The 25,957-nt window shown below is 38.0% G+C and overlaps 1 protein-coding gene across 6 annotated transcripts in view; it reads left to right on the top strand.

Moving 5' to 3' along the window:
• CALCR (calcitonin receptor) overlaps positions 1 to 25,957 on the top strand; it is a 173,827-nt gene that overhangs the window by 54,812 nt on the left and 93,058 nt on the right. The window contains exons 1-2 of one of the 6 annotated variants that reach the window (XM_084507312.1): positions 3,750 to 4,082; positions 4,577 to 4,684. The exons of 2 other annotated variants lie outside the window; for them this stretch is intronic. In XM_084507312.1, coding sequence (XP_084363438.1) covers positions 4,665 to 4,684 — 20 coding nt within the window. In that variant the 5' untranslated portion in view covers positions 3,750 to 4,082; positions 4,577 to 4,664. Of the gene's footprint in view, positions 1 to 3,749; positions 4,083 to 4,500; positions 4,685 to 4,716; positions 5,212 to 5,420; positions 5,560 to 25,957 lie in introns of those variants that run through there. 3 more of the 6 variants (XM_084507311.1, XM_084507316.1, XM_084507314.1) reach the window with 3 other exon arrangements.

The following is a 25,957-nucleotide window of genomic DNA, read 5'->3' as shown; positions in this document are numbered from 1 at the left end:
AGTGTTCTGGATTGCCTGGAAAACAATGGCAAGGTCTCAGTGTCTTCAGTATTCTCTCAGAATAATCCTAAAATGGTGTTTTTTTTTTTCTAGGAAGCAGTAAAATGAACAGGAATTATGCAGCTTTTAAAAGAAGGTATCACAAAATGCATAAAAAAGCAAGCACGTGGGAGGAGTTTGCTGTTCTCGTGAGCAATCACAGCTGCCCATTGCCAGAGCTGTCACACAGCTAGGAAGCTGAACTGATACAAGCTTCGCAAGTGTGCTGTTGCTGGCCCAGTCCCACGAGGACATTTCTCCCTTCCCACCACAGGGCTCTGGGTGAACTCCTGGCCCCCGTGGAGGTACAAGTCCTGCAAGCATAGCATATCCATGAGGACATCATTTGGCTGAAGAGAGCTAGGAGTGGACACTGGGAATGCTTATCTGTGCTCCTTCTGGATCAATGTGATGAAAATTGATACTTTTTCCTTAAGAATTTAATCTCCCCTCAGATGTGCACGGTGACAATAAGTAGAAGATATCAAATCCATTTCCTTCACTTTTGTCCCTTCTCCCAAGTGCACTCTCACTAGTGTCAGTTAGGATCAGTATTTGCTTCCGATGAAGTCAGTTTACATTTTTTAATAGACTTGGTAGCTCTCCTTGCAGTTCAAATGCTCTCAGCTATGACAGAATCATGCAAATCTGTGCAACTGCTTTGTCAACAACCCGCCTGAAATGTTTTAGCCAATTCTAAATTTATCATTTTTTACAGCCCTGTGGGCACCGAGTTTATCAAAGTTTTAAGAAAACTGGTGTCAGGAATGTAGTTAAGAGGAAGATTTCATCAGCTTTAGCACTGATAAATGGAAATACTCCTTTCTAGGCTTACCCAAGCTAAACTGAATCTGAAACTGTGTTTATTGCTTTTATATAATATATTCATTTGGCTGTAAATATATATCTGCAAATTCAAGTCCCTCAGTCAGGCCTCTGTGCACCACTTCGCTTGGTGGTAGAAAAAATAATAATAATAAAAAAATAAATGTCCTGTAGTATGTGGCATTCACTGAACACTGTTCTTAGCCCACTGTCCGTCTCAGTAACCAACTCTCCATCAAATCTTGAGTAAGCATCAAGGGTGTGTAAATAGTGTGTAGAAGACCAAAACGCTGGATTTAGCAGGCTGATGAAAGGAATAGATGTGAGAACAAGAGGTCTGTTTTCTTGGAAAGAGTACTAGATACTACGATTGAAATGAAATCCAGTACAAACTGAAACATAGATCTTACCTCTACACAATATGGGCATATGAAGAACCTATCCTTAAATCATGTTCTTAAAGCTTTTTTATTTTATCAAAATTTGGAAATGCAAATCTTTAGAGACTTAACACATGGAAGAGAAAAGTAAAATGCCCATCAGATGCCATGAAGCAAATTAGACCCTAAGTGCAATATATGTTGGTTTTAGTTTCAGCAGGAACCTTCAAATTTTGAGCACCAAATTCTGATCTTTTATTAGTGCTCAGATACTACATTTTGGACATTATTTATTTGTTTATTTATTTAAAATCTGGGCTTTTAAAGCTATTTTCCACAAATGCTTTCATACACATTGTAAACTCTTCCTAATGACTAGGGAGATGCATGCTGAGAAGAGCTATGCTCTGTCCAAGCACATCTGAATTCCCAAAGCTTCACTGAGCATCTTCACAGGCTAACCATAGCTTTGGTGCACAGAGTATTTCTATCTAGCAAATAAAGATTCCCAGTGACATGAAATTGTGGGAGCAAAATGGTTGCCAGTATTCTTCTAGGGAAGAGATTAAGAATTCAATATAAAAACAGTATTTTGAAACTTGCTTGCTGCTACTTCTCAATTCTAGTTGATCTTGAGTTGATCTAACACGGGGAAATCGTGTCTTGAATTGCAGAGTTCCGACAGAGATTCAGGACTGTATGAGAGTGTGGTAACTTGATTTACGATTATCATCTTGTGTTGCTGGTGGTTTAAAGGTTGGCTTAAATTAAACAAATATGAATAATATGCACGTCTCCTAGTTAAGACAGGCAGGTATATTTAACTATGAGACTTACCATGCATGTAGAAAGCAGTGATGGTGAGGAGAGATAACTGAACAGAGCTGAGTGCTGCTGTATGTGAATGTTAAATATTTCCTATTTCTAAATTAAGCCATCTGTCATTTCCTCTACTTATCTATTAATTGGTGCTTACAAGCCCTCACACTGAACGTTCAAGGGAAGATCTCCAGAATAAATATGAGAGAAGGACATGAAGTACACAGTAAACAACGGTGAGTTCAAAAATATGGAGTAATAGCCCGATTCATGGTAATACAGTCCTATTAAATTTGGCTCCCATTGGTTTCAGTTTAGGAAAGCATTAAAATGCAGTCCTATATCTGTGTCCCTTAAATAATTTCTGGCCTTCCTGATTGCAATGAGGCTTCAGTGCATGTTTACATTTAAATATGCATTTATATTTTCTTATGAATAATGTTCTCCTGAATGAGGCTGTTAGTCAGAACATTCAGAAACTGGCTTCATAGTACCAGTGTCCAAAATCCTGCTCTATAATTACATTGACTTTAAAAAGACTTAATCCTAAAGCAAGGGATGTCTGCGTGTGGGGTTTTTGTCTCTGGCCAGTGAACTGTGAATCTTCAGGATGAAGAGAAGAGTTGAACTCTTTTGTCTGTGAGGGTGGTTTGGCTGCTGGAACACGAATGAAATGACTTTCCAGATTAGCTTTTACATTGATCAGTGTTGTCAACAAGGGTTTATATCTGTATTCATGGCCATTGTCACACTATGAAGACAAGTCCATTTCCCCAGACTCATTTTTGTCTGTGGCACAGGCAGTTTGATCAGTGATGATGGGTAGATGCTAGCCTCAAAAGAAATATTCTCACCGACCGTGAAACGTAGGGTCTGCTGACAGTGACTTCACTGGATACTGGAAAATGACTACACATGCTAAAAGGCTACATTCTAGGACTTTAGGGCAGCCTGGCTTTTTACTGCCTTCATGTTTTCTTGTTCTGATGTGTGGTGGGTGGACTGATGTGTGATTTCTTCTACTCTACTTAGAAGACAGATGAGCGGGGCTGTACCTATGCTAATGATTTTGTTTGAAAAGTCAGGAATTTTTGAAGCTAATCCTTCTGCCCCATAGTACCCCCCGGTTTCGTTCTCTGTTGTAGTTTTGGTGTGCATGAACAAAGCATCCTACATAAGGATGTACACCTGCAAGGTCCCCAAGGTCATACCTAATATCCATGTTTTCACAAAATGCTCATTAACCATCAGCAGCTGCTAAGACATAATGACACACTTTTTGTCCTCCATAACAGGATAAAGCCATGTATGCCTTCCTGTTAGCCCTTGGCATCAAGCTATCAATCCTTTGAGACTACTGCTCCAGCATCCTCCACCCATCCTTTTGGTCAGAAATATTCCTTCTATTCTGAGCCACATACTGATCCCTTTTCTCCTTTTACTGCCTTTTAAAATTGTTCCCCTTTTCCTATTCCCCTTTCCTGCACTGGTGACATGTATGGCCCCTACAGTGTCTCAGAAAACTAATAAAATGTTACCTGGGTCCTCAGGGAAATGGTACCTCTGAGAAATTTGTGCAGTGAGAGAGCCAGAAGCTTCTCTAGAAGCTGTATACCTTTGTGGTAATTTCAGGAGGCTGCTCCTCATGAGCAATGGGAGATAAAAGAGGACTGGTGAGCAGTGCCACATAACAGCCAAGGAAATGAAGGCTTCATTCCTGAAGATGGAACTTTGCATTGTACCTTTGGGCTGAAACAGCAGACATGCCTGTTATGGAGAGATTGAAGATACTTTTGGACGGGAGCATTGCACAAAGCCTCCTGCTGGTCTGAACCCCTACAGCCTGGGTGCCAGAACCACCATGCAAAACAGCAAGGAGGAGAGCATGCCCTCCGGTGCCACCCCAGCATACCATCTCATTGCCCAGTATCTACAGAGTACATTTAGGGATGTTTGTCTTGCACCCACCACAGCCACTGGCAACGATGTGATGAAGCAGGACTCTAGATCCCAAACCAGGTAAGTGAGTTACTGTTTTATGCACGTCTGGGTTTAAAGCATAGACAGTGCACAAAGCTTCAAATGGTGTTAGGCGTGGGCTCAGAGCTGTGGCAAAGAAGGCTGCATAACAGGGCTGCTGTGCTTTGTCACTGCATAGAAATACACACTGAGAACAATACAATTCTTCTAGGAATGCAAGCTGTGAGAGAAGTCTGAGTTTGCAGTGCTGAGCAGATGGAGGGCTAGAAGTAGCATCCAGCTGTGGTAACATCATGGGTCATGTCAATTAGAGCCCAAATCCATTTGCCCCTCACATGAGCTGTTCAGGGCAGAAACAACTGATACCACCCTGCCCAAAATGGGTCCTTGAAAACCTGGGGGGAGGTGCTGCAAGTGTCACACAAAGATGGACAGACTTGTTTTCTCTCCTTTGCAGGTTCCTCAGATGAAGAGAAGGGTTGTCGGAGCTGCAGTTTTCCTTATTTCAGCTCATTATCTCCATGCTGCTGCAGGTAGTCAGGAGGGCATGCACCAGGAGGCCGTACTGGAGTCTCACAGCTGAGGATGCACTACAGAGGGAAGAGAAAAGAGTGAGAGGACATGGAAACTGTGCATGAAAGGTACCCAAACACAGCTGGTGGCAGTCCTCAGCCTAACTCAGTCCAGACAGGCAGAGCCTCAGGAGCAGCAGGATCTTCAGAGGCAGCAGAGGCAACTACCTGTGGATGCCCCTTTGGCCTTGGTGTTGGGGCAGCAGCTGAAGAGTTATCACAGGAGCTTGGCCCAGTGCTGAGAGGGACCTCAACAATATTTGGTGGTGACTTTGTGGGCCCATGCCAAACCTTTACATAAACTTACAGGTCAGCAGAAGCCAGACAGTGGCTTTAGGACTTCTGTTGTTTGCTGCAGACCTTCAGTTATTGTGCCTTCTTCTTTAATTAAGTTCCTTCCCTATCTGGCCCATCCAGCACCCATCCTTAAAAAAATTGTCCTGTGTCCTCTCCATAATCTCACAAATATTTTGTACCTCTCCACGTTGCTTTTGCAGCAGCTATCAAGAAGGTTAAATTCCTCCCTGAAGGCCTGTGACCATAAGACTTCTTCCAGCTACTTACGGAAAGCCTATCCACTTCATCTTCTTGATCAGGTAGTCTGTAGCAGATGCCTACCTCTTCTCCTTGGCCTCCTGTGTGATGATGATACTTAAGTTGACAGTCCTCACAGTGAACATCTACAGGTGGAGAAGGACATCCTAGCTGCCCAAAGTCACAAGCTTTCATCTCCAGTCATACTAGAAATCTCCATTCTCAGCCTTGGGCCATACCTCCTCCTGTGTAATGTGGGACTGCATCTCTGATTCTTCCAGAACCTGTTAATGTGTGCGTCCTTGCTGGTGCTAGTCAGTCTTCTCACCAGCCTCATGTCCTTCCTCTAGCAGCTCAGCAACTCAGGCAGAGCATGCCTCCATCTGCTGAGGCCACCAGCCCACCAGCTGGTAGGTTCTCCCTGTAGCTTGGTGTGTGTGTGTGTGCACACCAGCTTTGAGTATTGGTGTCCTGATCTAGGTCTCTGACTTGCCAGAGGTGTCACTTCTGTCACTTCCATCTCTCTAAATGGTGCACACTTCATAGCTTCTTGTTACACTATGTCATTAATGCGTGCATAACTGATGGAAAAAAGGTGTTCTGGGGCATGATATATCTTATTATTCTTTGGATTTGTTTATAGTAAATACCTCTTTCATTCCTAGAATTACTGCTGTCATATTTAGTACTAAAATTACATACTAAATGATAGAGTGATGTATTTTTACAACATTCAAAAATAACAGGGTACCAGACTTACAAGATACTGATCTAAGTATTCTGTGCTGAAATATACTCCAGTGATTCTATTCTTACAATGTAGGTCTGAATTCAGATTGTGATGGTCCCAGGGGAAGGACAGAGTTTTCGAGTGTGTGGTGAGAGTGAGTCTTGTAGCTGAGGAGTTGGTTGAACCTATAAAGACATTTCCTTGCTGTGCTACAGATTACAAGTACAAAGTGAGACAAATCATTGTAAAATACCATTGACTTCAGTGGGCTAAGTTATTAGAATGTGTTCTGGAAAAAGGATTTAGGCATTTTAAGAATGAGCAGCCAGATTTGTTGCTCTTGTTTCACCTATTCAGAGGGCTCTCAGCCTTCCCTTTTCACCTGAAAACTCATCTTAACCTGCTGAGACACATTCTTTTCCTTTTGCAGGGGTTCTTAGGTGCAGGGAGAAAGGCTTTAAGAAGCAGGATGTTTGCAACACAGAAACCTGTGTGCTGAACACCAATGCACAGATCAATAGCTGTTGAAAACTTAGCTTACGGACATACTTTGCTAATATTATCCCTCTCCACAGGTTCTCACAAAGTTCACAAAAGTGTCAAAAGGAGGGTAGTATCATGGGCAAATCTAATTTTAGTCCTTTCACCTCATTCCCCTGTCTGCTCCAGTGCTCTTCTAGGAGTAGGCTAAGGGAAATTATCCTGGACTTTATTTGGAAACGAACCTCATAGGAGAGGATTGCAGGTCTGGCACAAGGAAATGTTTGTAATGCTGTTGGTGATTGCTTTCCAAAGCAGATGACTCACACCTTACATTGGCTCTGGTTCTGGGGCAAGACATGAATTCTAATTTATGAAGTAACCTGAATTCATTAAGTTGAGAAAGCTTTGTCTGGCAAGGTGACACACCTGCACAGGGATGAACTCTTTCTGTGTTGGATGCAGGGGAGTTGTATATGACTAAATTTATTTTGGGAGCATTTCTTGCTATGAAATCCTTTGTAGGTCTATGGTTTCTTTTCCAAAGACTTGCCCTTTTCTGTGTACACATTGATTACAAATTAGGGGAAGTTCAGCAAAATATTGTAAGCAACTTTGTCAGTTTTGTAGCTTGAAGCAACTCTATGTACAACATGACAGCTAGAAGTTGTGACTATGTATTTGATTTAATTCAGTGTAGCCTCTGCATCCTTCAGGCCTCCTGAGGCAGCACAGTAAATATAAAGGCATGGTGGATAACACTGTTTCAAGCAACTATGAAATGAGTCCACTGTGTGTAATACTAAACAACTTGAACAACCAGAACTGAATGTCACAGTTAAATAAGTTGTGTAGTTGCAAGCATCTGATGAGCTATGAGCTTTGTTTGTTTTATTGTACTCTTTTCCTTTATTTTTTTTTTCCAGTTGTGTCTTCCTACAGTCTGTTCTGTGTGTGATTCAGCACTCTCTTAAAACAGAGTTTTGTACTGGTTTGTGTCACCATAATCATGGTAGGGCTATGGTCCAGATTTTGAGACCTATGTCATTACTTTAATGGAAATTAATAGCCCAGTAGCACTCATATCCTGATCCTGCTCACATCGCTTTCCTCCCTGAAGCAGAAGCAGTCATGAGCTAAATGTCTTTATCATTTGGACAGATAGCAAATTGGAAAATTAATAGAATGAAAAGGTATTTCCAGAAACAAACCAGTTCATTTAATTTATGCTCCACAATTGTTTTTCAGATCTATGAGTACACTAAGCTGGTGAAATCAGAAAGTGATACTGAAGTGTGGAGCCTTTCTTTGGGGATAAGTCAGACTTTTCATTTCATTTTGCTTTATTTTCAAATATTCAGAAGTTCTCTAAGGATTATTGGCTCATTATTGTGTATTCATCTGAGTGTAAAATAAAACCACTGGGGAAGCAAAGTAAGCTTTAGAGGTAGAGTAGCTGAATGTTTGAACACATCCTTCATTTCACTGATCTGCCTTATCCCACTACCCAGCTCTTCCCCAGGGAGGAACCATGCCCCAGAAAACACCCTGGGCAAGGCTGAGTGGGGTAGGCAATCCTGCTGTTAATGGTCTTAAACAGAAAGAGCAAGGCAAAGAGCAGTTTGACTGGAGACAAGTTCAAACTAAATGATCTGCCCACATTATCAGTTACAAATATTTCACTGGCTGGCTTTGTCCATCAGGGCTGTACTTGTAGGAAGTAAACAACTCCTTGATTTTTCAAAGATGGATGTAGACGAGGACTTGACATCATGCACAAGTCCAGAATTTAGAGAATTTGGTGATTAGTAGCCAACAGTACATGGATCACCCAAGTGTGTGTGATCATGCACAACAATATAACATCAGGTTTTCTGGAAATGCTTAGGTTGTTCCTTTCTTTTCAACTTTTTGTGGGAACACTAGTGCTCATCAGCCTCATCATGGACAACAACAATGGATTAATAATTCTGCACCAAAAGAAGGCAAAAATATTACACTGGTATTCATAAGGGTAATCTTGACATCAATTTGCAAAATCTTTTACTTTTTGGGACCCCTTATTTCTTTTTTCCATTTTTATAATTTGCTTATGGATTTGATTGTTGAAACTGGAACCAAAACACTTTCAGCAGATTAGCTTAGAATTAGCATATTTGAATAGCTTCAGACAATGAAGATCCATTTACTAATTTTTGAATTAATTTTCTTGAGTGCTTCCAGCCAATTGGAGAGGGTCCTTTATCACTAAGGATTTAATTAGATACTATATTGCAAATATCATATTTAAATAGCAAAGTATGATTGGTTATAATATCAGGTAAACTTTTATAGTATTTCATTATATTTACAATAGTTAAAAAAAATCTAGAAGGTCAGTAATCAATATGGTAGTGCAGCAATCTGTGTTGTATATCTGTTCTTACAAAAATGTAATTTGGTGAAATTATAATTTGAGTCGATTTATGGTTTCAAATTCTCATCTGGCATAGATTAGTGAGAGAGTAGGGGAATTTGCACCAACAGAAAGTTTTCCTGATGGCATACAGACAATGAAAACACTACTGTATTGAAAATACTGTGGAAGCAGAAATGAAAACATAATTCTTTTAAATTAGGTTAATGAGTAGCTATTAAAAATGGCCATGTGATACTGACAAAGACTTAAACTAAACAATGTTATTAACCATAGTTCAAAGGTAGTTGATGTATGCATTCATTAAGTGTAGTTAATCAAAAAGAAAGACCACTTGCCATGTTTTTTCATCAAATTAAAGCCAACCAGTTCTTTCACAAAGTTAAAAAAAGAAAATCCAAGTTGTGTTTTCTGCACCTGCTGCAGGAGGACTATTCTATTTCAGAGTTCCTGTAATCACTTGTCTTGTCTCTTTCAGGGAAATATGAATTAGTTTTGCTAAATTGATTTTTGTCTGGGAACTACGTGACGAATTGTTCAGATGAATCAGAAATCACAGTTCAAATGCTGTAACATTAGTAAGAATAAAATTAATTTCTGAATATAGTCCTTGTTTAACCACTCAGATATACTTTAATAAATATGTGCAGGATCTGTGCTGTGCTTTAGGGATAATATGCAGAATATTTTTTCTACTATACAGAACTTTAGACTTTTGAAAATATTCCAGTTCATTCATAATCAAGAAAAAGTCACCTTTTTGAAAACTTTCTGTAAAAAGGGAACACAGTCTGCATATTGTGTTTGAAAAGTTATCAAAAAAAAAAAAAAAAACAACCCTGTGTGCTGCTTCTGATTTGTTCTGAATTGATATAATTATACTCTGCAGCTTTCTATTTTTCCCTCTTCTTTGCTGCTCATTCCTTTTTTTTTTTTTTTTTTTTTTTTCAGTTAAAATAAGCAGGTTAAATTTATACGCAAGGAAAAAAAAACAGCAACAACAAAAAAAACCAACACAACGACAAAAACAACAACAACAAAAACTAACTTTTGCAATCTTGACGTCTGCTCATGTTCATAATATTAAACAGATAGAAAAGTGCTTTCACATTTGAGGCCTTAAAATGCTCTTGGCTAAATTCTCTTCAGGCTTTACAGATTTCTATGAACTCTTGCTGAGATTTGCTTCAGTACTGAGTAAAGACATTAGGATTTGCTCCTTGTCACGCAGTCTTCTTTGTCAGAATATAAAATGGCATTAAAAACTACAGAACTGCAGGCAAGTAATCAGAATATGAAAAGCTAAAATAGGTCTTCATTATAGCATTTGTTCTCTTAAAAGGAGAAGCTGAGCATATTCCCACAGAGCTGATACAAATGGAAGTTCTACCTTCCGTGCTCACAGTTCTGGCACAGGTTAAGTTTTGAGGACTGAGAATAGAGACAGTAAGAATGAATGAAACTCATGACGGTATTACTAACAAGAAATTCATTTTGCACTATTTTTATGTTTCTTGGGACTTGCTATTGTTCAGTCAAACCATAAATAAAATGAACTGACTTTTGTGTCTGATTTTTCATTTTTTCTAGTTATAGAACCAAGACCCGAGGCCACTTGTTCTTGGTCTGTACTAATGTGGGTTCAAGGCAGCCTGGTCTTGCAGTTTCCCTAGCAGAGACGGCAGTATTCACACCACTGTTCAGCCCTGTTGGCAAGTGCACTTAAAGTACAAGTTTTCTATTGCAGTCTGTTCAACCAGCCACTGCTGCTATTTAATATAACAACATATGTTCCCTTGTTTACTTGAAATAAATATACCCAGAGCTTGACTGAACTGGTGGCTCCTAGGAGAACACTTGACTGATTCATGAAATGCAATGGCTGACTCCAGAACGGATGTTGCTTTTCTCTGGAGTAGAGCTGTCACTTAGCAGCATTTGCCTTTCACTTGTTGCAACTTCTTGACATAAAGTACATTTCTGAAAGGCAGAGGTTGGCTTTGAAGAGAAAAATAAAGACTCAAAAATAAGAAAGAAGGTTAGGAAGGGTTTACTAATTCTTGGTATGGTGCTTCAGCTTAATACATGCTTATTAGCAAGCAGGAAAAGAATTGCTTTATCATATTTGGCTCCTGTAATTCTCCTGAGATGGAGCCAATTACAGATGAAACTGTGTTGCTGAGTTTATATGCTATAGAATTCTAATCTAATGTTTCACCTAATTAAATTCTAGCAGGATAAAAGAAAAGCGCTGCTCCCTGGAGATAAGGGAGGGTGCATATTTCTAATATTCTTGTATACTATGCACCACTGACTTCAAGACAAAGATTGAAGTAACTGGGTAGAAGTTCTGATAAAGCTGTCTCCTACCTGGATAATCAAGAAGCTTTTCCTATGCCTGTAATCAAACAATTGTCTCATCTTTCTTGCCATACCTCACCATAGTCCCTGTTAAAGGCAAAGGATCTGAACCCTGGTCCCAAGCTCAGTGAAGGGCAAGCACAAATTCTGAGAGAAGGAGTTGGACAATTCTTTGAGGTTAAGTCAACAACCTGTACAGAACAAATATTCTACAGATGACACAAATTCAAATTAGCAAGGAAGGCATTAACTGGAAACCAGGTTTGGGGCAGTCTTTCTTGAGACATCTCTTGAGAGATTTACAGCTAGGATCTCCTAAAGCACTTAATGTCTCATGTATGGCTCCCCATGCATCTGGGGGGAGGACTGGGAATGCAGAACCAGTCTTCACTGAAGAATACTGAAGTGAGTTGTGTGTCTAAGGAAAATTCCAAGTACTGGAGCTGTAGTAAAAAGGTAACAAGTTTGTGGTAACAGAGGACCTGGAATTGGTCTTAGAACACTCACTTTCTAGTAGAGGCTCACATCAGCTCTGTCTTGCAAAATCCTGCTCTTCCAAGCCTTGCATGGCTTGCAGGTGACAGGTCACTCTCCCTGGGATTATGAGGAATATCCAGGTAAAGATGGCATCCTTGCAACCTGAACTTCTGCCACTCTTCAAGCATATTTGGCAGTGAAGACAAATTTCAGTTACAAATGTAGAAACCCAGAATAAGAGGTTTCCTATGCATTTGTGGTAGTTCATGGCACACTGCTTATCTGAACATTTATGTATCAATAGAGTTGTGACTCAGATTTTGTAGGTATATAAGCATAGAAAAGCAGTGTGTCACGAAATAATACAAATATGTAGGAAACAACACATAGATACTACAAGTTTATTCCAGTATTATTTTACCACAAGTTAGCAGCACAGTCTTTACCTCTGCTCTTGATCTGATCTGACAGAGCGAAAAGAGCTGTTCACAAACCATTCAGATATTCACAGATATGTCTCACAAGTGTGCTTGAAAGAACGTGCTATACTCAACACCATGCACTTGCACCTGTCAACCATGAGATGAAAGCAAACCTGAAAGCTGCCAATATCTTTATGTACAACTATTTGCCCAGTCACTGTGATATGTTGTTCTGCTTTCTTATGTCTTCTTCATCTGAAGCAAATAGAGCTTGAAAATGTTATTTTCATAAAAACAAAGCATCCAGAAAAGGCTGCCTACTCATGCAGGCTGGCTGCAGCATGAGCTTCTTGTCCACAACTTATTGTGGGGCACAGAAAGGGACCACTTGAATCTCAAGTAAAAATAGCAGTACTAAATGGTGATTTATGTCTTACCATCTTTTTCTTTGAGGTTTTGTTTTCAAAATTTCATGAGATTTAAACAGAAAGAAAAAGCTTGCTTTTTTTTTTTATATTTCACCAAGTGAAATCTCAGTTGACTGACTGAAGTGAAGTTTAAAACCAACTTGAGGCAAAACTAATGTATGTGTTCAGATGTTTTCAGACCATCTGTTTAAGTTCAGTGTTATGGTTATCCTTTTCACTGGATCTATTCTAAGACAGGACCACTTGTTCAAGAAAGGAACAGCCACAAGAAAGTAACATAAGAAAGGAGATTTTTTTTCTTTTCTTTTCTTTTCCTTCTTTTTTTTTTTTTTTTCCTTTTGAAGAATGCCGACAGTGAAACTCTACTTTTCAGTCCTTGAAAATCTAGACACTGCCGTGTTTCTAATATTCCAATTCAATATTCTAGAAACAGAATCACTTCTGAAGCCCATAAGTAGACCTCTCTGTAATAAACTGTCCCCTCAGAAATTGCTAGCAAACTTTTACAAACTCTATCTGCCCAAATAACAGATACAAAGAGAAGAGCGTGAACATATGAGAATCAAATGCCAGTCCTGAAGTCAGTCCTGCCAACAGTTGGGTGTGACACCAGCTTAGTAAATAATGCTGCTCTTCTGTTGGACTTCACTTCCACGCCTAAAAAAAATAATATAAGAAGTTTTGCAGCATTTTCCATAGTATTTAATGAGTGTAATGAACTAAAATGTGAACTGTGCCTAGACAAGTAGGACTAAATTTTCTCACTGGGATTGCAGTACACACCTTAGGCATATGAGAATGTAGCAGCTTCTACATGCTCTGGAAAAGCTAGTATTGTAATTTCAACTATAAGAAAGTGTAGTGAAACCCCCAAGTGGCCCTGAAGAGCCTTATAAATGGAAATCTGCAAGCTCTTTTCTGTACCAGTGCAATATCCAACTGTATTTATCCCAGAGGAATGAAAAGATGCCTTTGAAGTTATCTTTGATCCTGTCTTCACCTCTTTGTACATTTTGACCTCTGAAAAATGTAATGCCATCATTGCCACTATGCCCTAGTTTTCAGAGTTGCAAATCCCACTGTGGGCACTAATGCATTGTAGCTGAAAATAGATAAATTCATAAAACACAAAGGTGAATACGTCAAAAATCATGTAACGTATAATTGCAGTACAGTGACTTCATCACCATTAAGTATCAAAGCATAAATAAGAATGTTGCCAAGTCATGCATATCTCTGTATTTATTTAAATTATCTGTAATATCATGGAATAATACACCTTGAGAATTAATACTGAGAAATCTGGGCTGCTTATTAGAGCTTCCTTCTGGCAACACTCATAAAAATGTAATTATTATAGAAATTGTTTCCAATAGGAACATAATAGAACAGGTAAAATGAATGAATGGAAACTGTGTTCAAATTGCTCAAAAGGGTATTGAAAATCTTTGATAGAAATCTGGCTTCTATCACGCACAATCTTTTTATAAAATGAAATGGGCTTTTTACTGTAACCAACAAACAAATTACTGATGGACCCTTTGACAATAGAGTTTGGTGATGCAGTGCAATCATTTCTTCATGTGTGATCTACAGGTAGCTTATCTGAGGGATTTCATCTTATAAAACTGCATTACAGTAAATTGCTGTAATCTATTTGTCATCTCCTAAATAACTGCATATATGGGAATGTAAATATATTTCTAGTCTGAATCAGACATAACTGATAATGGGTCACTCTGTTATTTCTAAAGTTGCTTGGGTATTTTTATCAAAATGTTTTGTTCTGCTTCGTTATTTTGGTGGCCATTGCCCATTTGTTGAAATAAAAAACCTTCAGAAACATAAATATTTCTATAGTTTTCTTATATGGAAAAGTCTATCAGGTTCAGAATGGACCATTTACCAGGAAATAGAAAAAACTTCATATCTTTGCTTAGACCAGGACGTGTGAGATTGTAAGCGTGTACTCTGAGTCAGATAGGACAAGATGTAGGAAATATATCACCTACATCTGATGCATATATGCTAAACACATAGGTTTTAGCTAATCCTCTTTGCTGAAACTCTCACTATTCATATGAACAATGAATTATTAATTGAACCAATTGAGAGAGACTGATTTTCATGAATATAGGATGTAATGTTGTGGTATTTCAGCATAGCAAAGTCCAATGGGAGACCTCAAGTGAGGGGAACGTGGTTTTATTTTAACATAAAATTATTTTTAACTCAGTCACACTCTAATACCACATATTCACAAGCAATAGTATGTGTGTGCCCAACTTGTCTGTTCAGCATGCAAACACTACATGGTAGGCAGGTGGTCTGTCCAGGCTTTCTTGCAATTGCTTGAAGGACAAGGAATGGCAGCTGTTGAATCCTCCTCACTTCACCAGGGTGCTTCTTAGTGTAGAAACCCTTTCCAGTAATAGGTCTGCCTGTTTGTACTCTTTAGGAGTGAACAGCAATTTTGACTTTTCATCACTGACTTGTCCCACCTCTGTGAATGATCCAGGTTTGTACACCAACTTTCATCACCTTATATTGGTGTCTTATGGCTCCCACTCTGTTCACTGTCATCTCCGAGTCTTTGGTTTACTCTGCATGTAGGCTGCCTTTGTGTTAGGATGTTCTTTCAGTCTGTCCTTTGTTGCCTTGGTGCTGGTTGCCCTGAGAAGACACATGTAGATGTGCTGGCATCTTGGTGACCTGTTAATATATGTGCCATCAGCACAATCCATTCCCATAGCCTTTTTTCTGTTAATTGTTCCTTCCAATGTTTCCAACCCCAGATATTCCCATTCTCCATCAACTGATCTTAACACTTCTGTGATAATTCCCATAGAATCATAGCATTGTAAAATGGTTGGGTTGGAAGGGACCTTAAGGATCACCCAGTTCCAGCCCCCTGCCATGGGCAGGGACACCTCTCACCAGACCAGGTTGCTCAAAGGCCCATCCAGCCTGGTCTTGAACACCTCCAGGGATGGGGCATCCAGAGCTTCTCTGGGCAGCCTGCATCAGTGCCTCACCACCCTCATCATGAAGAATTTATTCCCTGCACCAAGCAAGGGCAGTACTTGCATAGATGTTCCTGATGTTTCTGAGAAGATGCTCTTTCACAGTTTCATCAGAGCTATGGGCTAGTGTTCATGTGATCGATGTTGAAATTTGTAGATGAGGTAGATATAGACATTTAAAGGTAACAATTTGTATCTTCTAAAATAAACATTGAAAATAGAATGTGAATGAATCATGTTCTGCAAATATCTGTTTGTCTCAACTGATTGTGAACTGATTGATAGATGCATATCTTAGATACAGCCATCTCCCTGTGAAGTTGTAGTGTTTTTAACATTCCCCTTAAAAAATAATAATAAAATAAAATAAAATAAAATAAAATAAAATAAAATAAAATAAAATAATAAAATAAAATAAAATAAAATAAAATAAAATAAAATAAAATAAAATAAAATAAAATAAAATAAAATAAAATTAATAATTACAAGCACCAAGTTTTAAGATTTTACAAGCATATTTCAGAGAAGACAATTTTATACTCCTGGGTCCATCTCTTAACTTCAGGCACCCTTTGAGACTGCCTTCAGAGAGAACAGAATAGGACATGCCAGGGAAGGGGGGTAAAATATGCTTTTATAAGTAAGATATTCCTAAAAGATCAGGCATAATAATTTGAGCATATTCACTTTTTTCTCTAAATTTTAAATTGCTCAGAAATGTTACATGCTAGAAAATAACAGCTACAGGAGAAGTAGCATTTCTTTTTTGTATGATGCTCTACTTTTCCTCATAGAGAAAGAGACATTTTCCCACCTGCAGTTTTGGTAAAGCATAAAGCAATATAGTACAGCTTTATCTATTTGTTACTACTGTTATTTGTATAACTAGTGATGTCAGTCTGGTTCTGGAAAGAAGTTTTTTTGAAGGCAATTTTGCTTCTTCTAATATCTGATTACTCTGGATAGGTCTGCAGTACCACCACAAAAGAAATGCTGGCCAGATCCCACTACCTTTGCTCATGCTGAGATGATCTTTATGCCTTGAAAGTTGACATTGAAATCGATGTGTCTGCTTGGGAAGTAAAAGGCTATTTAGCATGAGTCACTGTGTCACAGTTCAGACTGCAGATAAGTTCTATTATGTTGATTAATCATCTTCATTAAGCATTAGATTAAGCCTGCACACTTATCTCTGGATAAAGACACTGTCACAGATGTCTCACAATAGAGAGGAGAAGCTTTGGGATGCAATGGTGATTTGGATTATCTGTTCCTGTCAGCCTCTTTTTTTTTTTTTTTTTTTTTTTTTTTCTTGAGAAGGTATTTTCTTGCAAGTTTTGTGGTTTTTTTTCCTCATCTTGGTCAGGACAGTGCTGCTGGTCCACTGAAGTGCTGAAGCCAAATCTCCAACTTCCACATTCATGTCCTTAAAGAAGGAAGGGTTTTGTTTTTATTTTTTTCTGCTTGTGTCTAAGAAGGATGTACCAGCATTACAAGTGTTACTAAAGTCAAAGATGTAGGACTTCACAGGTATCATTAAAAATGTGAGCAAAAGAAACTATATTTAAAAGAGGAAGGGATATCAAATCTTTGTAACATTAGGCCATCACATTTCTGCCAAAATCAATTACTGTCACAGAGGTTTTCCTACCATTGAGATAATGATGCCTGCTGTGATTGCCAACTTTTGACACTAATTTGCATGTCATTGGTATTATACATTTCTAGGCTATTCTGTTTGCCAAGATTTTGCTTGTTTTGAAACCAATGCACTGACTTCCTCTGCCAAGTATATCTGTCTCCTGTGTGACATAGTAATAAGCAATAACATAAAGTCACACATATGTTACAATTAGGTGAATTCCAAGGGATTTTGAATTAAAAGGGTTTAGGATAAGATACATATTGTGGCTATGTTATAGTAACCAAGATGGTCGTCTGGCACACTTTATATTTTATTCTGGGAAAAATGCAGATATATTTAAGACATTTCATTCTCTTGGCTGGGAAAATCCTCCACTGTATAATGAATGGATTAAAACATGCTTAACATTTCAGTGGGGAAGAAATTAGGCTGTGGAACAGCAGTCCCCATGTACAGGGCCTTTCACACTTAAGCTCCAAGGAAGGTTCATCATGAGAACTGTTCGTCATGCTCTCACTAATCTGGACACTCATATTCTTAGATATAGCTAGGGTTTAATTAAGGGATCAAACACTCCAGGTTGCGTGCTTTAGCCTAGCTGTTTTTCTCTTCAGATTAAAAATTGTATCTATACATGCAGTGGTAGTATTGTCGTGGATGGGATTAACTCCCATTTATCTGAGATAATGGATGAGTGTCTGTCCCATTACTTTTCAGATTGTTCATACCTACATGTATGTCTCCAAGGCAAAGGTTCCATGTGGGACTGCAAGACTGGTACTTTTTTTTAAAAGCTTGTAGCATTGATTCCTTTTTTATTTCTTTACAGGCTTTGGCATTGAACTGTGATCACTTCTGAACAGTGCAATGTGGTTGGACAGATATACTGGCAGGAAATTGAATAAAGTGTGTCAGCCCATTTCATAAACCCACTGAAGCAAGATTTCTGTACTGGCGGTTCACTTTAGCCTGGATATACAAGAAAAAACAGTTATCCACTTTATAACTGTATAGCTACATTTATAAACAATCTGATCTTGAGACCTCAAACAGATGAATTAGAAAGAAATGTTAATGAAAAAGAGAGTAAATTTATTTAACAATCTAATAAGAAATAAATGCCTTGAGGGACTCTTCAGCTCTCTTTGATCTGTTGCTAGAAGGAAATTCTCTCCTGCTTCGGGTCCCCTGCGAGTGGGAGGCTCTCCATCCTGCTGCAGCATGGTGGTGCTGTGCCAAATGGTGGGCAATGCAGGGTGGCCTCACTGTTGGCATTCACCTCCACGGCATGGGTTGTGCTCCTTCACTCCCCTTATGCATCTCTTTCCTGGGACTGCTTGATATGGGATAGAGGACTGATCAGCTGCCTCCATATAGGCATGAACCTATATATACATAGATATGCATTCTTTAGATGATGGTCCTAGTCTTCTCTACTATGTGGTTCAGTAAGAAACCAGAGCAGGAGGTAAATTTTCTGGATGAGGAGAAGAACTGGATCATCTTGTCACTGAGGCTCCTCATGATACACATCTCTTTCCCTCTCTATATAAAAAAATAGTTGATCTGGACTTCTATTTCTTTTGCCAGCAGTAGGACTGACTACATCTTAGAAATTAAGTCTTTCTTGTATATTCCACCTATTGGAGACAAAACAGTTTTTAGTCAAGATTCATAATTCAGAATTTGTTGCTCTAGCTCAGCTCTGTTTCCTTTAGTCTGGTGGCTTTTCTGCTACTTTTACCAGCAGTATTTTACATCCTCAGTGCCAACCCTGCAAATTGCTCTCTTCTTTCCTCAAGGCTTTGAGTAATGAAGGAGATATTCTTGTTTTTGTAAGAAAAATGAGTGAACACACCTCTCTATATAGCACAGAAAGCTGTGGCTCTGGTCTTTTTATACTGGGGGAGGGCATAGAGAGATGAATTTTAGTGTATAGGGAACTGAAGCAGGTTTTATCTTATGAAGCAAGATAAAACTTGCTTCAGTTCCCTCTACACTAAAAAGGAATTTTCCATTTCCCTGAACCATTTTCCTTCATACATAAAATAAACGGGAACCAAATGTTGGACTGGTAATTCTGCTGTGGTGCTGGTCAAAGACATTTGCTGTCCTTGAAGAGGCATACAGTTATCCCATATAGTTCTTTCCTGAGTGCTGAAAACAGCAGACCCAACTAGACTTTGGCCTCTTCTGTTGCCAAAGATGGAGAAGCCAATGTCCCGCCAGCTTTCATAACTTCAAAGGACATGGTATACAAGCCCCATAGGTGTTCTGCAAGAATGCACTTTTGATAATAACTACACAATCTGTCCAAAATGTTGGCATGCATCTCAAAGCAAATGTTTATTGCTGGAAGACCATAAATAGAGTTAAAATGATTCCTATGTTCTAATACCTCAAATGATCATAGTGATCAGAATCTTGAGGCAGTCTGCTGTACATGAGCAAGACATGTTTCTGACCATCTCTGTAAGGTTGTTTTTGAAAGTGCAGTTGTTGTTAGGAATACTTCCAATAGTACAATAAACCTTTTGTTTTAGTTCCAAAGAAAGCAGGGATTTAACATGACTTTCTTAAAAAACAAGTGTCAAGGTAGGAATGACAGTCTGCACATATAAATTTAGAAAGCAGTTATATAAATTCAGAAGAATGTAACTACCAATATTGATAGAGTGTTTAACATTACTATCTGATGTAACCATATCAGTAGAGACTTGCATTAATTTCACAGTACTACCTCATCCCCATTTTAGACTTTGTTTTCAGTCTCTGAGCTCACTGGGGAGGTTTTCCATTATTTTTTACTGACTTATCTTGAAGTCGGGTGCAACATCCTGTTCAAGTCATAGATAGTAAACTGGAAAAAATCCTTTATTTGTAGCCAGGCAAAAAGAAACAGCTTATCATCTGTGGTGGGATTAGAAATCATAACTGTTCTTTTTGATACTACACTGTAATAATCTACAAGCTTTCTCATCCTATCTCTCAGAATAAGAAAGATTATTTCCATGGCTGACATCAAACTTTGGCAAGCTGCCAATACACAAGTTTGGCTTCTGAAAGCCAATTTCTAGAAGAAAACTGGGATTCACACAGACTCATCTATCTGTACAAGAAACTTGTATCCCCAGAAATAGCTTATCCCATGCTATTAGCACACTGCAGGAACTAACCTCTGTTTTGGCTTTAGCTCATACGATGTATGGAAAGAATTTGGAGGGAGAAAACAAAGTTCTTGCAGACCAACTTCTTGTAGAAAGTCAGTATGGAGATCTTGTTAAAGTTTGTAAGACCTCAGTTAAACAGGATAGTTAGCTTTCTCCCAAGCCCTCATTATTAACTGTGATTCAAGCAAGGCATAGTTGTGTGGGCAGTGTTGTGTGCCCCAGCTTAGAAATGCAATTATCAGGGAAAACATTTTCAGAAAGAGTAAAAGTGTTTGTCTTTTTGTCAGCTTTGCTCACTGCAGGAGACCGGCCTTTCTTTGCAGCATTCTTCTTTTTCGCTGTCTGCTCCAAACTACTTTTCACTGAAATCAATACCAAATGTTGACTTCGTTTGAATGGCACCATTGGCCAAAAGTAAGGCTGAAGTTAAATCAGAAAAAAAAAATACTTTTTACAAATTTAAAATTGATATCAATTAAAAAGTTGTTTCATTTCATTTACATTTTATGGGCCAAAATTTTATTACTGTTTAATTAGCGGTATGTAATATAATTAAGGACTAAGACCTGGAATTAAGTCCTGAAACAGAATTCAGAAATGAATCTGCTTCAAAATATTTTTCACTTAAAGATCAGTTCAATTAAGTGCACATATTCATTGATATGGAAATAAATAGAGCATAAGCTTATCCCAGAAAATTGGCCATATTTCAGATATTTTGCATGTCTTTCAATCATTGTTCCACCTTCACAAATTCAGAAGTTCAGCAGACAGAGGTAGTGTCCAACCATTATTTATGCTGCTGTACAATGTTCATTCCCAAACTGAGATCAGCCTGAAGAATTTAATATTAAAAATGAAGTTGTCAAATAATTTCATCCAAAGATGTTACTTCTATAATTTAAATGTCATATGAGAAATTTATTATAAATGTCTGCTTGAACCACTGCTCCCTATCCAGGTGCAAAAACTCCCAGTAAGACCCCAATGTACATTATGCTGCCAATATCACTTATCTTGCAATGGTTAATAACTCCTGTTCAAACAGAAAGATGCAGACTTGTTGCCTGAAAAAAAAACCACAGTCCTGCTCTCCCAGAAATGAGTCCTACCAGTTATGCGGTTTTTCCAAAGATCTGTCACTGCACCTATTGTAAAAGAGACTCAGTATAAAGATAAAGGAGACTCTTATAAAGATAAAACACTCAGGTGTTCTGCTAAGAAGGAGCTCTGTATTTCTGAGTATCCAGCACACAAAGCAGCTCCAAAATAGCACCATCATGTGTGAGGGACTGTTAGTCATTATCTTTCCTTTGAAAATAAAACTGAAAGTGCAATTTAATGGCAGTTAAAATCACAGCAGTAAGTATACATCACAGATTATTAAAAACCTAAACAGAAGTTTTACAGAAGAAAATCAAGACCCCTTAACATGCAAAAGGACTTATTAACTCACTTTTGTCTATCTGCCAGTAAATCCTTAACTATCCCAGAGTAAATCTGATTTACTAATTTTACTAATTTACTAATACTAATTCAGTAAGTATTTGGTTTGAGTTGATCAACATAAACACTTAAATGAGTCTGTTCCTGAAATGTCTTTCTCACATTGTTTCTACTCAAGGGTATAATGAAGGACTGTTTGATCACATGTAGCCTGATATTATATTCAATCTTATCTATGTGCTAAAATTAATAATAATAATAATAATAATAATAATAATAATAACAACAATAATTAGGCCTTGGTTGTGCAGGAATGCTATTCTGTAAAGTCTGAGACTTGTGCTTACTGAAATCAAAGGGAAACATATTCCTCTAGTTTCAAAGGGAAGGAATTCAGCTATGACTATCTGAAAAATAAAAAGGTTCAGATGTATATTACTTAAAAATTACTGAATAATGCACAAGCTTCAGTACAGGAACAAGAAAAAAAAATAAAGCTAGTCTTTAGTGGTCTCTAAATTCTGTTTCACATTTTTGTGTTTTGCATTTGCTTACATTTGTAAGAATTGGGTATTTTCATGATAGGCATATATCTGAAAAATTACACACAGTCATTTTTATCAAATCCTAGGGCCAAAAGCCTAGGAATTGCAATGCCTGTAAGTTCAGAGTATAAAAATCTCAGCTGAACCAAGTGTTTGTCTTGCTCTATATTTCACAGAAAATAAAAAAAAAATAAAATTAAAATTAAAAAAGTATCATTACTCTTTTTCAAAAGAGATTGAAACCATCCTAATCTTCCAAGCTGAATCTCTGCTTTCATACAAGCTTTCCTTTGTCTTTTGTTTTAATCAACAACACTTGATCACATAAAAAGAGAAATTTTCTACTCTTTTAGATAGGTGGTGTTATTCAAAATTTACTTGGTATATGTGGTATTTACAATTTAAGTGGTAGCTTAAATAAATAGATTAAAATAAATAAAATGGAAATATATATAAATCATTAATTATGTAATGAATCTCATTAAAGACTAATATTCCTCTGACAAATCAGGGACGGAAAATGCAATTGCATAGGGTTCATATTCAGAGCTTTGACACATACTGTTCTAATGTACTTGGGGTATCAGCAAGAGCTCTTTTGAAAAAGCAGTACCACTAATTGTACCACTTTGCTTTCTACATCAAGAGAAAACACAGATGATTTATTTAATATGCAATGGAGCACCTTAGATTAAATATCCTGCTGATTAGTACCAAAGTTCTACCATCCTGGTATACAGGCAGGTGACCACTGTCCACCCAGCTCTGATCCCTTAGTGAGGAAAGAGTTTCAGTATGGAAGTCCTCCCAATAGTAGTAGTAAACATCATGCAACTTACCCACAATCAGGCAGTATTGTTTTGACCTTGGGCAGGAGACTTCAGATGTCATCAGAAACCACAACACCTTCATGTGAAGAAACCAGGGTGTGGGTGCTTTTCAGCTGCTCTTCTGCTGTCCCTGTAAGGTCTATGGCTGCCTAAGCAGAAAGGGATAGCACTTACAATGTGGTGCTTGGTGGACTAGGGCCCAGTCACTTCACTAACGTACAATACAACAGCCAGGTGCATATGCTTACATCTCCTGAAATATGACCATAGCAAACTGGTGTGATGTACGTTAATGCTTACATTCCTCTTAAATACAGGAACTTTGGCAGTATCAGGATACCAACCTATATTGCATCCTTTAGGCCATCAGCCTAAGGAGGTAGTTCAGTATCTGTTACTAGAAGCCCTGGTAGTGTCTGGGACCTATTGTGAGAGCTCCAAGCATCTGTCTTTCTATCGGCATCTTCCATGACTTATGCACCTGAATTTCCCTGTGGAAGTCTGGTGTGACACTATTTGGTTTCAGCCTAATCTTCCTGATTATGCAAAAGCAGCTCTTGCTATGGATTCTCATTTATGCAAGAAAAACCTCTCCTGACTTTTGTAGTTTGTCAGCCAGAGTCCACTACCTGTGAGTGTACAATACAAAGGTGACAGATGCATGGCTCAATGTCTCCCCATCAAATGTTTGTAGAGATTAAAAAAAAAAAAAAAAAAAAGAAAAAAAAAAAAAGCAATTTAACTCAGTTGACTAGTGTTTCATGGTGAACATTGCAATGAAAAGTCAGACACATTTGGCTTAATGGTGCACCTATATCTCAAGGTCAAAGTTCAGAATTTTCCATCTAGATCCTTGCAATGGCTCATTCCTTTGGCATGTGAGGTAGATCATTTAGAGAAGATGTCTGGATAGGATGGCAGATCAGATGGGGATAACTGTCTGGGTAGGCAAGAGAAAGGACAGTGTCTGTACAGACAGATTTCTCTTTCTTTCTTTATGCTCTGAAGATGAGGGCATGAGAGAACAGAAATGTGGTACAAAACAAATAGTGGAGAAGCTGGTCTGTCTGTGCTCTGTAACTGCTATGGGTATGTGTCTATTCTGTGCCAGAAATTACTATCCACAGAGTAGGATACAGGGTGCAATGCTTAGTACCAGCAGGGAGCTGGAGGCAATCATTTGCCAGAACTACGTGGTTGTAGACCTATGAAGTATCTTTAACAACTGCTTTTACAGACAAACATATGGGTCAATAGAAATAAATAAATAAAAAATAATGACATCTTTTACTTCAACTTGTGTGTATTTTGATTTATTTTGAGCTTACAGAACTTGCTGTATATGAAGTGACATATGCTATTTATCTCATTCAATTAAAAGTCCAATTAGGACATGCTCTCCAGTTTTCAAGAGCACTCAAATTTCACCCGTTACTGGTACCAAAGGAATCATGAAAGAGTGTTGTTGCATTTAATAGAGCTTTTTACATTTAAATAAGCCTCCAGATTTCTGGCAGAAAAGGGAGCAGATGTGGTTCAGTGATCTCTGTAGAAATATTGCCAGAAGACAGGTTAACAGCTTGGTCCACTACAGTAGTTTTTTGTATCATATTTACTTCATATTTATAAGTGCAATTATAAATTTCAATGATAGTTCTTTGATGATGCCATGTTCTGTACATACCCATTGATTTGAAAGCACGATAAAACCCTGTAGTTACTAGTGGAAAACAATGAGCATTTGTACTAATTAGTGTTAGACTGTAGGCATTGCTATCTGTCTGAAGTCTTGTAGGCAGTTGCCTACAGTTTTTGACCTCTGTTGAAGTACATTCTAAGCACAGAATATGTGTGTACACTCTCTCTTGTGGTATTGCAGAAAGGTTCTGCAGACATTTTCAGTAGTGTTTCTGCTCTGTTCTGTAGTTGAAGAGAAAAAGTAGCTTGAAGAGAAAGTACCTCTGCTCAGGTGAAATCCAGTCACACAAAGGAACACTGTTTCCTGCAAACAAAACCAAGTACAGCACTAGTAAGAGCAACGTGCATTTTCTTTGCCTGTGATAAAACTATGTAGGTAAAGAGCAATCCCAAATACCTCCTGTGGAGCTTTTCTAGTACTCAGTAAGACTTTTTTTCAGTGACATGACATAAATAAAAAGGCTCTGACAAATCTTTTCACTGCATTAGCCTTCTCTCTTGCAATTGTACTATATTGTTTTCCCTGAATGGAAGCTAATAGTCTGACCTAAATACGTTGTAGGCACATGAGTTTATAATTGTCATTAGCTAGGTTTGACAGTAGGTCACAGTGAACAATCTGCCCTATTCCCTGTATTTTTTACCAGATATCAACCCCAGAAAAAATCTGTATTATTATAATAAACTATGTTAATTTCAGAAGTATATTATCTTAATGTGTCTTATGCTTACTTTAAAGACAAAGTTGATGTCTGTGGTTCATTTCCTTATATGCTTTTTCCCATGCGTTTTTGGCTTTTCCTTGCAGAATTCAGGTCATAAATTTTTTCACGAAAATAAAGTCTTGTTTGTGCTGTTCATTATCAAAAAAACAAGTTGATGAGACAGTCAGAGCTATCACTACTTTTGAGCCAACATCTGTTTTCTGTTGCACAGTCTAACACTAATGAACTAAAAAGAGCAGGATTACAGATGTTTTCATGAGCTAGACTGACATTGGCAATGCCATACCAAAAGATAGTTTTATTGAACGTAGACTATGTTATTCAAGAAAGGTATGGTATGAAACCATGTTATGTTACTGGCAGAAGCAAAATGAGCAGATTATTTTATTTAGAACCATTGTTTCATCTCAAA

Source organism: Aythya ferina (genome assembly GCF_964211825.1).
Source record: "Aythya ferina genome assembly, chromosome: 2".
In the NCBI taxonomy this organism is placed as follows: Eukaryota; Metazoa; Chordata; class Aves; order Anseriformes; family Anatidae; genus Aythya; species Aythya ferina.
The sequence above is the reverse complement of the archived record's forward strand: the minus strand, read 5'-3'. Positions and strand labels throughout refer to the sequence as shown.